Source organism: Corvus cornix, chromosome 2 (assembly GCF_000738735.6).
Source record: "Corvus cornix cornix isolate S_Up_H32 chromosome 2, ASM73873v5, whole genome shotgun sequence".
Classification (NCBI taxonomy): domain Eukaryota; kingdom Metazoa; phylum Chordata; class Aves; order Passeriformes; family Corvidae; genus Corvus; species Corvus cornix.
This window is the reverse complement of record NC_046333.1, coordinates 134,527,645-134,542,325: the sequence shown is the minus strand read 5'-3', so window position 1 is coordinate 134,542,325 and position 14,681 is coordinate 134,527,645. Positions and strand designations below refer to the sequence as shown.

Here is a 14,681-nt window from a genome sequence, read left to right as displayed (position 1 = left end):
AAGATTTCAGAAAAAATATGAGGCTTGGAATGCTTCAAGAGCATTCACACAGATACTGATTTGTACTCTGTCCCCACACCTCTTCAACAATTTCCATATAATTTAAGTCTGTTATTTGACATGTTATTGTCAAATGTGTTATTGTCAAATGTGTTATTTGACACCAATTCTTAGTTCAGTATGCAGGCCATGCATCATCAATGAATCTAACAAAAAAAAAAAAATGCAAGACACCTCTTTAAAATCCTTGATACTTCGACAACATAAATAATTTGCTCAGGCACCGTGTTAGTCCTGTGTGTACACATGCAGAAATGCCAGAAAGAAACTGATGATGCAAAGAATTATCTTCTAACACCTTTTACTAGACTTGGCTAAGAATAATAAACTCCTAAATAATGAATGTGCATAAACTTGAAGGATTCATCTTAACTGATCAGTAGGTAAGAAATGCTACTTTGAACAGCAGTTCCCTGTGCTGCAAACCTGGCCAACCATGGCAAGTTCAGGCCTAGCCATGGCGAATTCCCCTGTACTCCGCATTGGTGAGGCCACACTTCGAGTACTGTATTCAGTTCTGGGTTCTTCACTTCAAGAAGGACACTGAGGTGCTGGAGGGTGTCCAGAGAAAGGCAACAAGGCTCTAAAAAACACACCTTATGAGAAATGGCTGAGGGAGCTGGGCTTGTTTAGCCTGGAGAAGACTCAGGGGGACCTCATCACTCTCTACATGCACCTGGCAAGAGGCTGTAATGAAGTGGGGGTCAGTCTCTTCTGCCATGTCTGCAGTGAGAGGACAAGAGGAAATGGTCTTAAACTGAGACAGGGGAGATTCAGATTAGATACTATTAACAAAAATTCACTGTTAGGGTGGTCAGGCATTGGAATAGGTTGCCCAGGGAGATGATGGAGTCACCACCCCTGGAGGTGTTCAAGAGGTGTCTGGATCTGGCTCTGGGTGATGCGGTTTAGTGGTTTAGGGGTTACAGTGTAGTGCTGGGTGGACAGCTGGACTGGATGTTCTTGAAGGTCCCTTCCAACCTTGATCATTCTGTGATTCAAGTTCATGGCTACCAACTGAAAACAGCAGCCTTTCCACAGCCCACTTGTTCAGTACATCACAGCTTGGATGCCAAGGCTTAAGAGGCCTCCTTCTTTAATCAGATGACATGTAAAGGGATCTTCTTCATCATCATGTTCAAAAATAGCTTCAAAAATTATTAATAAGTTGTACTGAGTTACTTACTATTAAATTACTTCTGAACTTGACAGTACTCATACTCTTTCCTACAGAAAGATACATCTCTGGACCAGTGTATTATTCATTTCAGCAGTTAATAAGAGAGTATCTCAAATAAATGCTTCAACAGATCAGGTTTTCTATATTTGTATTAAAAATATGATTGAGTGTGAAATGTAACAAAACAAAGAAAAGCACCCTTGTAGCAGGTTATAATTTTTTTAAGCTACATATCACACGCAGAAATAACTACATCTTGAGGACAGTTAACTTATGAAGTGGGTTTGACATCCATCTTTTTTCAAATTAAACTGTAAAAGAGCATTATGTATGTGGACATGGGAGCGCATGTACCACACCCACTTTAATTATGTTACATTAATATAATTGCATAAACACTCATAAGACAATAAATTCCAATTTGAGTGCAGAAGAGACTTGCCATCCAAAAAACACATCACAATTTTTTCTTTCTAATCCCAGTGAGAACACTTGGGAAACAATCTTAGCTGTCATGCCTGCCATTCCTTCTATAACCCGATATGTCTAAATTCAGGTACCAGAAACTCAAATCCATAAAAACTGCACAGCTATTACATTTCTATTTTTTCATGGGGATTAATGAAATGCATTTTCAAGTGTAGCCTACATCTAAACAGGATCAGGTAAGATAAATCAACACAGTCTGTGACAACATGTGAATCAGTATACAATCTTTTAACACTTCTGCTTAAATAATTTGCCAGCACAAAATAAAACATTACAATTACCCTTAAATTTACACATATTTCTCTATTGACTTCCATGTACTTTCTATTTCTTTGAACCAGAGAACAGTTTTAAACAAACACAGATTCCAGCAGGGAATAAGTAAAATACTTCCTAGAGAAGTAAAGAAAACCAAGTAGAACAAAACAAATCAATACTCTGGTTTCACAAAGGATTAATGCAAGTACTGTAGCTAAAATTCAGGACTGAAAAGAAAATGCTTCTGGAATGATAAAGAAAAATAATCTTTAAAGAATACCTAAACATGTTTAGGATAATTTATTACATTTTCTGTGAGTGCTTTCACCCATAGTGTTTATTAGCACATCAAGAGTATTAAAAATGCCATGTGAAGCCTACCCTGCAGTCAACTGGCAATATTTTGCAGTTCACTTCATTGTTCAAGGCAGGGAGCAGATGAGAGTACTGAAGGACAGCACAGTTTGCCCCAGGGAGGCAGCCACTTCCTTTCCACTGAAAGGGGCAACCTGGCCAGCCACAGAAGAAGGGCAGGGAAAAGGTGAGGGACCACACCTAGGCATTCACATCAGAAATGAGAGACGCTTTGAAGAAAAAAATTCAGGGACTGTTGCACATGAAAAGATAAATCAAAAAACACAAAGACTGGGGACACACATTAGCCACTGTACTCTCAGCCTGAAATGTGAAAGGTGAAAAATGAATAAGCAGATATTTTAAATAGATCATGAGTGGTGTACACACATAGCTGACACGTTTGCGTAGCAGCATTGGACATTGGTATCTCTGTTTTATAGTGTTCAAATCTACTGAAGGTGCAATTTGCTCTATTAATCTTAATGAAATTGAAAATCTTGAATTAGTTGTGATAAACAAGGGAAATCCCATCAGTTCATTCTATATATAAACATATTTAAACACACCAGACTATTTTCTTTATGAAACCAGTATACTCAAAACAAACTCAACATACAAGCTCCATCCTGGATAGAGTTTGGTGCCACGCTTAACTATACATGTACATTTGCTACACACATTCCCAATAGCAAATCGTTTGGGGGGGCATGGCTACACAGAAAATCCATTGCATTTCTCTTGTTATTTAAAGTTCTGGTCCTGCAACAAAGATACAAAAATTACACACGTTCTTTACTGGTTGGACTTACTTTTACGAGTAGAGATTAACAATGAGTGAAACCTGCAAGGTCTATTTGTACACAGCCCTCCACATACACTGCTCACCCTAAGGAAAGGTTACTCGGGGCCGGTATTTAATTGCTCAACTCCGGTGTTCTGTGTCAATTATGTTGTAATGACAGGCAAGGGATACCTGAACAAGCCTGCAGATTGTCTGAAAACCACCTGCGAGGAAGTGTGGGTTTTCGTACGAACGAGCAGAAAATGGAACGAATGGGAAAGACCCTCTATCCTTTGTTTTCCCCCCCAACATAACTAAAGTTCAGCTACTAACTTCATTCCCAATGTGACGGTAAACATCATCTGTTAAATCACACCTCACTCTCCAGCTACAAGCACGGTGCTACCGATCTCTCAGCCCAAGTCACTCGCGTTCGCCCATCCAGCTCCTCGTCCAGCACCGACCCCCGGCCCTTCCCGGCGGGCGGCCACCGCCAAGCCCAGCCCGGGCCGCCCCTGCAGCGTCCCGGAGCGCCCGCGGTCCCCGCACACACCTGCCGCGACCCTGCCCCGGCCCCTCACCTCCGTCCTCCTCCTCCAGGGAGTTCATGCAGGGAAAGTAGACCGCCAGCACCTCGAAGGAGGCGGAGAGGCTGCTCCGGCTCTGCGACCGCTGCATGGCGCGCCCGCCGGCCGCCGTCTGCCGGCCCATCTTGGCCGAGCGGCACCCGCCTTTGGCGCGGTACAAGAAGCGCGGCGTCTTGGCGGCGGCGGCGCGGCGCGGAGCGGCGGCAGCGGGTGCGGGGCCGAGCCCAGCCCGGCCCTCCGCGGGGGCTGAGGCCGGCGGGGAGCGCTGGGCGGGCTGCGCGCCGCGGAGCTCGGCTCTGCCCCGCTGTGCCCGGGTCTGGCCCGCTGCCTCCGCCGCTGCTCTCGGCGGGGCGGGCCGCCGCAGCCAGCACGGAGCCGCCTACCAGCGGGGCGAGCAGTCAGCCGGCGGTGCGGGGCTCCGGGGCGGGCGGAGCGGGACGGCGCCGTCGTGCGAGAGTCGCGGGCGGGACGGCCCGGCCGCGGCGTCTGTAAATACCGAACGCGCCGGAGGCAGGACCGGGGCACGGCGCCGGCTGGTAGCGGCGGGACGTCCCGCAGGCACCGCCCGCAGACTTTGTTCTCCGCCCGGTCCCCGCTGGGCTGGCGAGCGGCCCCTGCGCGGCAGGAGGCGGGAGGGGCGCGCCGGGGCTGGCCGGGGGCTCACAGCGATGCTGGAGGCGGGGGGAGGCCGTAGAAGGGGCGGCCCCGTGGCCCGGCACGGACCGGAGAAGGCAGCAGCGGTCCCAGTGGGGAGCGGGGCTGGTCAGCGCTGCCCCCGCTCCTGGCCGGCAGGACACACCTGCAGCCGACGGGCGAGAGTCTGCTCTCGGGTGGCGTCTGTAAAGAAAGGGAATGAACCACTGGACCCGAGAAAGGCTGAGGTGGGAAGGGGACCCTGGGTCACGAGGCAGGGTCACGTAGAGCCAGCTGCCCTGACTGGGGCCAGACAGTTTTGGGTATCTCCAAGGATGGAGACTCACAGCCTCTCTGGGCAACCTCACTCACCGATGCTCACTCACCCTCACAGTGAAAAAATGTTTCCTGATGCTCAGCACGAACCTCCTGTGTGTGAGCTTGTGCCCATTTGCTTCGGCTTCTGTCAGTGGCCCAGCATCTCTTGAGGAACTGGCCCTGCAAGCCACAGGCAAATCCTTTACCTCTCCTCCACTTTAAGCCAAGCTGTATTTCTCTAAAGCACATCTGCCTCCTTAGCAAACATGAGTGTACCTTTTTTGAATTCACAGGATTTGCTCATAGCTACAACACATAATTTTGGCGGTTTTATCCAATCTTACTTCCGTATCTTCCTCAACACTATTTAATGTTACCCTTTTTTTTCTTTTACCCAGTATGTTATATTAATTGAGTGTATAGCAATTGGCAACCTTCCCCCTAAAATACTAAGAACTTAAAGCACTGGACATGATTAAAAAGAGGCACTAGCTACTGTAGCAATCTTTTGCAGCATCAGTAACTTATTCCACTGTAGTTCACGACAGTGCAAAAGTGCTATCAAACCTTGCACATAGTTGTTGTTTCCTTACTGGCCCTTTAAACAGTAATGATAGTAAATGCAGGGCAGGGGCTGTGTTCAGTTTTCTTCCAAATAAAAAAAAATAATTATCTCAAAATAATAGTAAATAATATTTAGGGGTTGATCGAACAAACTTTGCAGACAGAATGATGGTTTGAAGGGAACTGAAACTCTTCAGGAAGGAATTGTGTAGAGTGAAATACACTTCACACCTCTGAAGTGTATTTCACTGAGTTGATGTTTGAAAAGGATAATAATGAGACATTAAAACCACCCAACACTATCACTGACATAATTTGCTGAGGAATGAAAACTAGTCGGAACTTTAGCATTCAGGGATGGAACCCATCATCACTCAGTCTACAGCAAAGCAGTGAGTTTTTACAGCTATTTTTACAATTTGCGCAATAGTTTGATTTCTAGATAACTATAATCCAATAAAGCATGCATGTTTCATGTGGCATCATAGGAAATTATTTTAGAAGAACATCAATTCTTTTTATCTCTGTACTGGCTATAAAAGATGTCCAGGGCAACTTCTCTAGGCTCTGACATATTTTAGATGTCTCATTCAGGTCATGCTCCAATATGTGTGTTTAGTTGCTCGTTATTTTTCTCTGGCCACATGCCCAAGTTTGTCACCTCCCAACATATCTGTGATGTTTTACAGATTAACAAGAAGGTGAGCTGCCAAGACAGACACCTCTCTTGCATGCCACAGGCAGGCCCATGGGCACTCCATGATGGCAGAGACCTGCTGAGGTCTGCAGTGGACACCTGGTTAGCCTGCAGTACCTTTTCCCCTAAAATGATCCTTTGCATTACATCCCATTAAAATATATTGAAGTGGCCGAGTGAACTTTTCCTGTTCACACTTTACTCTAAAAAGACATTACTAAAATACTATAGAGCAAACAAGTCTAAAATAAAGTGAAATGGTAGTAATAATAATAAATGTCTAATATACAAAATCATGTAATTGGCAAAACCCAATAAAATGTGTTGAAGTAATTGCTAAGGATATTTTTAAAAGACTTGGTGACTATAGAATTTTCTATCTATAAACACTAAAGCAGACAAAATTACTTCCTTCAACATTTTTATGAGTGTAAGATATGGCAGAAAAGTAAATGTCCATTAAATAATAATTCATGACTGCTTTTGAGAAGTTGGATAATAAAAATGAGTTAATGTTCATTACATTTCAGATGAACTGCTGATTGCTTTCATGAAAACAGCTGAATAAAAGTGAAAAGACATTGAGAATGCAGGAAAAGGCAAAACTACAGTTGTGTGACTCGGAGATATTTACAAAAATATAGATAAACTGTAGAATACATATTCAAAGAAGAGCAACTGATTTGGAACATCTGTTTCATCTACTTTCACTCACATTTATAAATATTCTTGTGCAAGTACTCTCCTTAGAAGAGTAAGAGAAATCTCTTGTAAAAGAAATAATACCTGCTTAGGAGCCAGGAGGCTTTAAAGCAGTCTACACTTGTTTTCCTTCCCAAATAAGAAAATAAGCTTGTTCACCACCTCCCCCTAAGCTCTGACCTCAGCCGAAGCTGGAAGTCTCCCTGTGACACAGGGCCCTGATGGCACACTGGACCAAACTAGACACTAATGGGGCACTTCATTGGTTACGTGCAGCCTCAGTGGGAATTTGGCTGCACCCACAGGTGTGGCTGTCCCACAGCGCCAGAGCCCCAGCATCTCTCAGCCCCTCAGCACGGAACCAGACCTGGCAGCCACAGCTACTAAAACGAGTTAATGTTTTTGCTAGTATTGCATAGTATATAAAAAACCTGTTACTGTCATTGATAAAATAAGCCTCTACCAAGAAAAGCACTTTAAAACCTCAACAATCTGTGGTCAGTTACCAATTACCCCAAACAGACGTGGGATACTAGGCACCTATGCAGAAATCTGTAACAAAACACTGGATCACCATCCCATTCAAGCTTCCTCAATATGCTTCTGTCCTAATTTTCTTTAAGATAAATGTTTAAATGAGAGAATGAAAACGGACACAAAACTGAGATGAGAAATCCATAAATTCTCATGGTATTTGGGGAGGCTGTCCTCAGTTTCTAATAATTACATTATACAAATAATCTAATCGATGGCAATCTAGACACATCCTGAACTGCAGAAAACAAGTTTACTACCCTGACATTGATAACATCCCCCAGTTGTTTTGCTGATTGTTTAAATTTTAACTGATACTCATTGATTTGTGTCACCAGGTGGAAGCGAATCAAATTCCTGTTAAAGGAACTGCATCCAAATTCCCATCTCAATGCTAAATATTAAGACAAAGCAAGAGACTCCCAGGTATGATATTTCTTTAACATTTTCATAGTTTGCTGAAAGAAACTATGTTGTAGGAATCCAGGTCAAACAGAACAAGGTCAAACATCTTCTATAAATGTATGTACTGTCCTGAGGAAAGTCTATTTGTAGGGTTGCATTTATTATAAAATATTTTGGTGGCTCATCTAAAGAACTATGGAAGCAATTGCTTACTAGTTGTAGTCCCTGAAAATTACCAGAAGATGAATTTGTGGCACTGGATATTCAGTGACAACCTACTCTAAATACAGCCAGCCAACAATAGGATTCTGAATCTAATAAATGTACCTTTCTCTTTCTGTATAGATATACCATGTGTGGTAATTTAAAAAGTAGTATGGAAATTAATGTATTCCCCATGTTTTTCCATGTTTTGGCTGTAACTGGGTGTATTTCAGCAAGCATGCCTCAAATAAACACAAATTATTAGACTTTAAACTGGGTTGCTTTGGAAAAATAATGATTTGATGATTCCTTCATGGAACCATACCTTTTTTCAAGGGAAGAAAAAAAAAAGAAAAATGAAATTTCTTCACTTCCCATTTCTACTTCTGTGTATTGAACCCAGATGTCAGAATTCCCTGGAGAGAAGAATGCAGTAATATTTATGGAGATTATTTTTTCATTATTGCCTACATTATGGATTAATTCCTAAAGCCTGCTTCAGCTTCTGAATACAAGATAAAAGCACACGTTGCCATAAAAGAGTTCTTGAGCCCTTGTGCTCATTTTGGAGAGGATTCTCCAGGGCAGTCGCTATGAAAAGGTGATCTAAAGTTTCTGAACACACTCCCTTAACCTGCAGTTAAGCAAGGTATTCTGGGAATAGGACTGGAAAGGAGTTATTGCCCTTTTCTTTGTCACCTCTCCTATCAAGCATTGCCCACAGACTTCTTTTGTTTGCTACTGAAGGGATTTATTTTGTTCATGATTGTCTTCAGAAAAAACAATTCAGCTGCTGAGCTTTTTATGCTGTTTAATTATCTTTAACTTGCACCACACCTATCAACTATTAGGCCTAACATATTACAATTATAATTCAAACTCTTAATGACTTCCCACTTTTAAGAAATCTTTGTGGAATGTGTTACTACAAGAGGGGCAAATTGCTTCCTCTTACAACAGGAGACAGAATCCCCACACCTCCCACTGAGGTATAATACAGTGTTTTATTTCACTGAGTTTTGGCCTCTTCTCATGCCCTCAGTCTTCACTAATCAGAGACAGCCAACAGGTCAACAGAGAAGAAACACTTGTCAAGAGCCTCAAAAAAAGAGTTAACTGAATTGTCTCCCACTCCAAAAAATAACCCAGTTTCAAAACCCAGCAGTTATCTAATTCTAGGAAGACACAAAAGGAAAAAGAAATACCAGTATTGGTTGGAGGAAATGTTATTCTCCAACTGAGTTATTATTCAAGCAATTTCCAGTAATTTGTCCAGATTAAGTATCACTGGAATATACGACTGCTATTATTACTGAATTAAACCTTTTTTTTTCCTTTGTGTAAAGCAAAAACAATACACTGAAAAGATCATTAAAAGCATGGCCCAGTTAGTATAAAACAGGGTTTATGTATGAAGATTTGTAACATTTAGTAACAAGCTGCTATTGCCTGTACTTTGCTAAATGTTAGGACTGTGCTGGCTGTCCTCATTGCCTACGGAGATGGCCATGCGCCAACTCCAGCCCAGCACTTGGAAAGGGCAGATTTCAGAAACCTAAAAAGTCCTTCACAAAGTAATGGCTCTTTTTACTAATTCCCGTCTTATAAATTTCACTGTTCTTGACTTAGTATTTTTTGATCATGATCAAAGAATCATAGATGGTTTGGGTTAGAAGGGACAGTTAAAAGTCATCTAGTCCAATGCTCCTGTGATGAGCAGGGATGCCTTCCACTAGACCAGGTTGCTCAGAGCCCCATCCCATCCAGCCTGATCTTGAATGTTTCCAGGGTTGGGGCCTCTACTTGTTCCAGAGTTTTACCACCTTTTTTATAAAAAACCTTTTCCTTGTATCTTACCTAAACCTACTCTCTTTTCGTTTAAAACCATCACTCCTTGTCCTATCACAACAGGCTGTGCTAAATAGTTTGTCCCTGACTTGTCATGAACTTTGTCATAATCATGAACTCCTTCCCAGGGCAATAGCTCCCAGTCCATGCAGCACTGACCTTCAATGGTCTCCTACTCTTTTTAAAGTTTCATGATATAACAATAATTCCTACATTATTTCTATGTCTAGCAGTTAGATATACGTTTTCTAAATGCTACTTTATTTAAATCATACATTTTGGATTTTCTGAGGATCCCCTACTAAGCAGTCACAGAGAATGCAGGTACACTTTTCTATGTGCTTATATGGTAACAGTAAATTTTTCCATTCTCCCACTTCTTTTGGCATTTTCTACTTTAAGGTCAACTCCATCCCAAATACCAAGCTAGGTACGCAGTACAGATTTATACCAAAATAGCTTTTCTAACTGACACAGCTGTTCTGGGAGAATTCCCTAGTTGTTAGTGCAAGTGCAGTTATATCAGCAAAACAGGATTCTCCTAGAAGTGCTTGTTTTGCATGCCCACTTTAGGACTCATTTACTGGTACGCAATTCCAATATTCCTATACAGGAAAAAGTGGTTCCACTCTTCCCATCATCTTAACAGTGTCTGCCAGCAGGACGCTACCTTTAACTAATTCAGCCCTTGTGGAGATAATTTTGAAGTCTTGCACATTTAAAGGATACAGATTTGAAGAGCTGAAAGAAATTATTTTCACTACATCTCTTCCAAAAACCCAACAAATTTCAATTTCTAAAAATAAAATTGGGAAATTTTAACGTAAAAATTGTTTTAAAAGGTAGAAATGGAAAAGTTGGGCTTTTTTTCTTGGAAACAGAAGATGCTTTCAGATGTATAGAGACACCAGTTTTAGTTTCTTAAACAATATAGGTGGATTGCTTGTCCAGCAGCTGACATTCTCTTCTGTATTAAGCTTTCTTTAATGAACTTAAAGGAAATTGACAAAAGTAACTATCTCTTTTGCTTTAATTCTAATACTAATCATATGTGAAAGCTGTCTGTTCTTATTTAAACAAAATATATTTACTTTCCCCTCCAATGTTTATGAGAAAACCACAAAACCAAAATAAAGTCACAGTTTTTCTAAATAACAAAAGGAGTTTTTAATGGGCTAGCATGAAGCAGCACAATGCAGATAGCTCATCAGCTAAGAGGTTGGAGAGAGAACTACATTGCAGATTATTTCTGTTTTCATTAAAATAATTTCACATCTTTATGATCACAAGGCAATCTGCAAACCACAAGGTGTCTTAGAGCTTGGCAAAAAGTATTACCTCATAATGCTTCATCAGGGTGAGAAATCAAGAGCACAGAAATAAAAAGCTGCATGCTCTTTTGAGGAAAATAAGTGTTTTTGAGAAAGAAACCCACAGGAAGAAATACCAAGAACTTTTAAAAACTAAAGCCAAGTGGTGGGGTTTTGTTTGACTTGGTTTGGGGTTTTTTTGTTATAAATGCATACATGCTATCTGCTTCCTCTGTTTTGGTCCCTATCCACCTTTTTGTCTCTGAGAGTAACCTTTATAATTCATCACACCCATCAGCTTAGAAATCAGCTGTAGTTATTCATTTAAATGCTCAAATTTTATTATTGCAGCTGCCTGTGTACTCCACTGAAAGTTTTCAGAATGTCTTGGAGGAGCACAATGTAATTAGTTTCAGAAACTCTAACTTCATGAAACATGATTTGTTTCTCTAGTAATTCCTTCTTCAGTAGGACAGGACAAAACCAGTCCAGAACTATTGACACTTGAGTGGCCTGTGGAGCACAGTGTCCTACACCTCTGTTGGTGCTGCAGTCTGCTGATGTTACTTAAGAGGATATACTGCAGAAAAGCACTCTATGATCTTTATGCTTGTATTCTCCCAGAAAAAAAAAAAACCAAAAAAAAAAACATCCTGCTGAGATGAAATGTGTTTTGCAAACAACATATAAAATGACAAACATGTAGACAGCAGGGTGGAAAGCAAGGTGTGTACCTGTTGCACCTTTTTCTCTGCACTCAAGAACTGCAGTGTCTAGAGGGAACATAGTTTGCTGAGGACAATGCAGGTCTGGTTCAATATGTTTGCCTTTTAAGAGTAATATGTTATCATCAAGTGGCAAAAGCCTTGGTGAGTCCAAATGTCAGCACTGAAGAGACATTTTTCTTGCAAGTCAGTCAGGTAATTTTGAAATACCCTGTAGAAGGTTAATATATATTAAAGTGGTGTAATTTTGCAAAGTTCTGTGCCTATTAGGTTATCTGTTTTCTTGAGACCACAGATTACATTCATTGAAAACACTATGTGCCAGAGTCCTGTGCATTACTTCAGTGCAGAACAACCAAACAGGGTTTGCTGAGGCCTCTTATGCTCTGCAAAGCACTGCAGAGACTTTGCCACATCTATTTTGTAAATCACGCTCTTTCAAACTGCCTGCACTGTGTAGTCCGCAGGTAACCAGCTCCATCCATCAGCCAGCCTGGTTTCCAGGCTGGCTGTAACCATCATATGGGTACATCTATAACCAAATGGTTACCATCCATATGGTTACTGCTAGCTGGCAGAGTGGAATCTCTGAACGCCTCGGAGTTCCACAGTGTCAGTGGAAGCTACACCATTTTAATGAGGTCATAAATTTCCCTTCTTATGGGTGCAAATGTATGGGGTGGGAATACTTTAAATCTTAATGAGGATTTTACAAAGAGACCATATTTGCTAATGAAACACTACAATTTTAATGGTCAGCACTAAACTCACTGACTAGAATCTGAGTCAGTTGGTGGGCACTAGGATCTATCCAGAAATAACAATAAAAAATATTCTCCAAGCAAAGTTTAAATATATTTTTATCTACTGATGTCATGTTTATCTAACAAAATCACAGATTTCAGTTTTATTTTGTAAGTTGTCATGCTGTTTGTATTTCTGGCAGAGGAATGTGTGCTGTTGTCATTAAACTTCTCTCATTTCCATGGTGTTTTAGTCATAGCAGTGTCTCTTCAGCCATACTCACACAATCTGTGAATCCCAAAATTCCACTGCTAATGAAAAACAACTTTATTCTTCTCTTTCATTTGTTTATATCTGGCAATCCACAGCTATGTCTACATGAGCAAATACAATATCAAGACACATTCTGATGCATGGGAATCATAGAATGCATTGAGTTGAAAGGGACCTTAAAAATTATCTAGTCCAAACTCCCCTGCCATGGGCAAAGACACCTTTCACTAGATCACATTGCTCCAAGCCCCATCCAGCCTGGCCTTGAACACTTCCAGAGGTGGGGCATCCGCTCAGCTTCTCTGGACAACCTGTTCCAGTGCCTCACCACACTGAGTAAAGAATTTCTTCCTGATATCCCATCTAAACCTTCCCTCTTTCAGTTTAAACCCATTACCTCTTGTCCTATCATTACATGCCCTCGTCAAAAGTCCCTCTCCAGCTTTTTGTAGGGCCCATTTTGGGTACTGGAAGGCTTCTATTAGGAACTAGATCATTTTACTGCTACATTTTTAAAAGAGTCTCTAGCACAGTTTAAAGTTCTAGAGCACTTCCAATGATGTTCTGATTCAGGAGTTCAAACGGGACAGAAATCACATCCAAAGTCTGGTTTTTGGTGTATCACAGTATGGATCTGCATAACTGCTCCAACTGGACTCAGTGCCAGGGAACCACCCTGTGTGATTTAACTCTGTAATACAGCAGAACCTTCTCTCAGGTATGACACTGCTACGGATTTAAAACTGCCAGTCAGGATTTGAATTGCAGATATAAAATATGAAGTTACCTTGCAAACAACTTATTTGGCCTCAGAGTCACTGTGCTGCAAATACCATTTCCTCAGTTAGATGTTTGAAAGCCAGTTAGCCATACTATCACCATATTAATCAGTTCAAATTGGATTTGAAACACCATACAGGGAAGCTTAAATGTTTGTTTATAACCTGGAACTCTCAGAAACCTTTCATTCACATAGGATTGCATGTAAGGCCACACTGGACATAATTTCACAGTTTAGTATTTCAGGACTGAGAGTAACAGAGAGAAAGCAGTAAAATTTCATTGACTAAGGTTCTTCTACTACTGTTACTGTTGTTACTAGTAGCACTAGCTAATATTTATTACAGACCAGATATGCTGATACAAATTTGGCCTAATGCATCTGTTGTATCCTACAAAATACTGGATAACTTAAGCTTCTTTACTTACACTGACCTTTAAGAAATAAATTTTACTTCTCCAGCTAGTAAGGTGTCCCATCCAAAATGATCTAAATATATCATACTTTCCAAAGATCCCTCAGATACGAGGTTCATTCTCTTTCATGTATAATTTAGGCTGTGACCTAAAGAGTAAATAACTGAAAATAAGAAGGTGAGAAGTATGTAAGTAATATATAACCTCAAGATAATTTTTTTCATCTGCAAAACCACTTATGAGCATAGGTCTGTGAATAATGTTCACAATTTTGATCAGTTTTGCCATGATTATATGATATTTGCTATTTGTATTTCAGAATCTGGCTACTTTTTGCTGCATATTTAGTCAATGATAATGCTAGAAGAGCGAGAAAGCTTGGACCTGAATATAGAAAACACTGTATGAACTCATAATCTGAGGTTTTTTTCCTAAAAAAGTTTGCAGTCTGAATAGCACAGCAGATACAAACCTCAGGCTGCAGCATAGAAAGAAATGGCACCAAATTTACACTACGCCCAGTAAGTCAGCAGCAAAAACTTCCTGCCATCTGGATAATCTCCATCAGGATAGAATATTTCAAATGTACTAGCAAATAACATCCTACAAATCTTTTCATATGTTTCTATATTAAGAGATAGTTTGTATCAACTTCCTTTTCACTAGTGTTATTCCAGACTGGTTTATTGAAGTGAGGACTGTGATTTCCTCAGTGTAAGAGACACTGAAGTGTGTGCCTCTTTCTTTATCTCCTTGTATTAGCTTTTTTAAATAAAAAGCAGCACCAGTATAATTCTAAGAATTCTATTCTTTTT

The 14,681-nt window shown here is 40.9% G+C and overlaps 1 protein-coding gene across 50 annotated transcripts in view; it reads right to left on the bottom strand.

The window, feature by feature from the left end:
- The window catches only part of RIMS2 (regulating synaptic membrane exocytosis 2), a 454,433-nt gene that overhangs the window by 16,756 nt on the left and 422,996 nt on the right, over positions 1 to 14,681 (bottom strand). Inside the window, exon 1 of one of the 50 annotated variants that reach the window (XM_039548390.1) lies at positions 3,707 to 3,881. The exons of the other annotated variants lie outside the window; for them this stretch is intronic. Within the exon in view, the coding sequence (XP_039404324.1) occupies positions 3,707 to 3,836 (130 nt within the window). The 5' untranslated portion in view covers positions 3,837 to 3,881. Of the gene's footprint in view, positions 1 to 3,706; positions 3,882 to 14,681 lie in introns of those variants that run through there. 50 annotated transcript variants of the gene reach the window in all.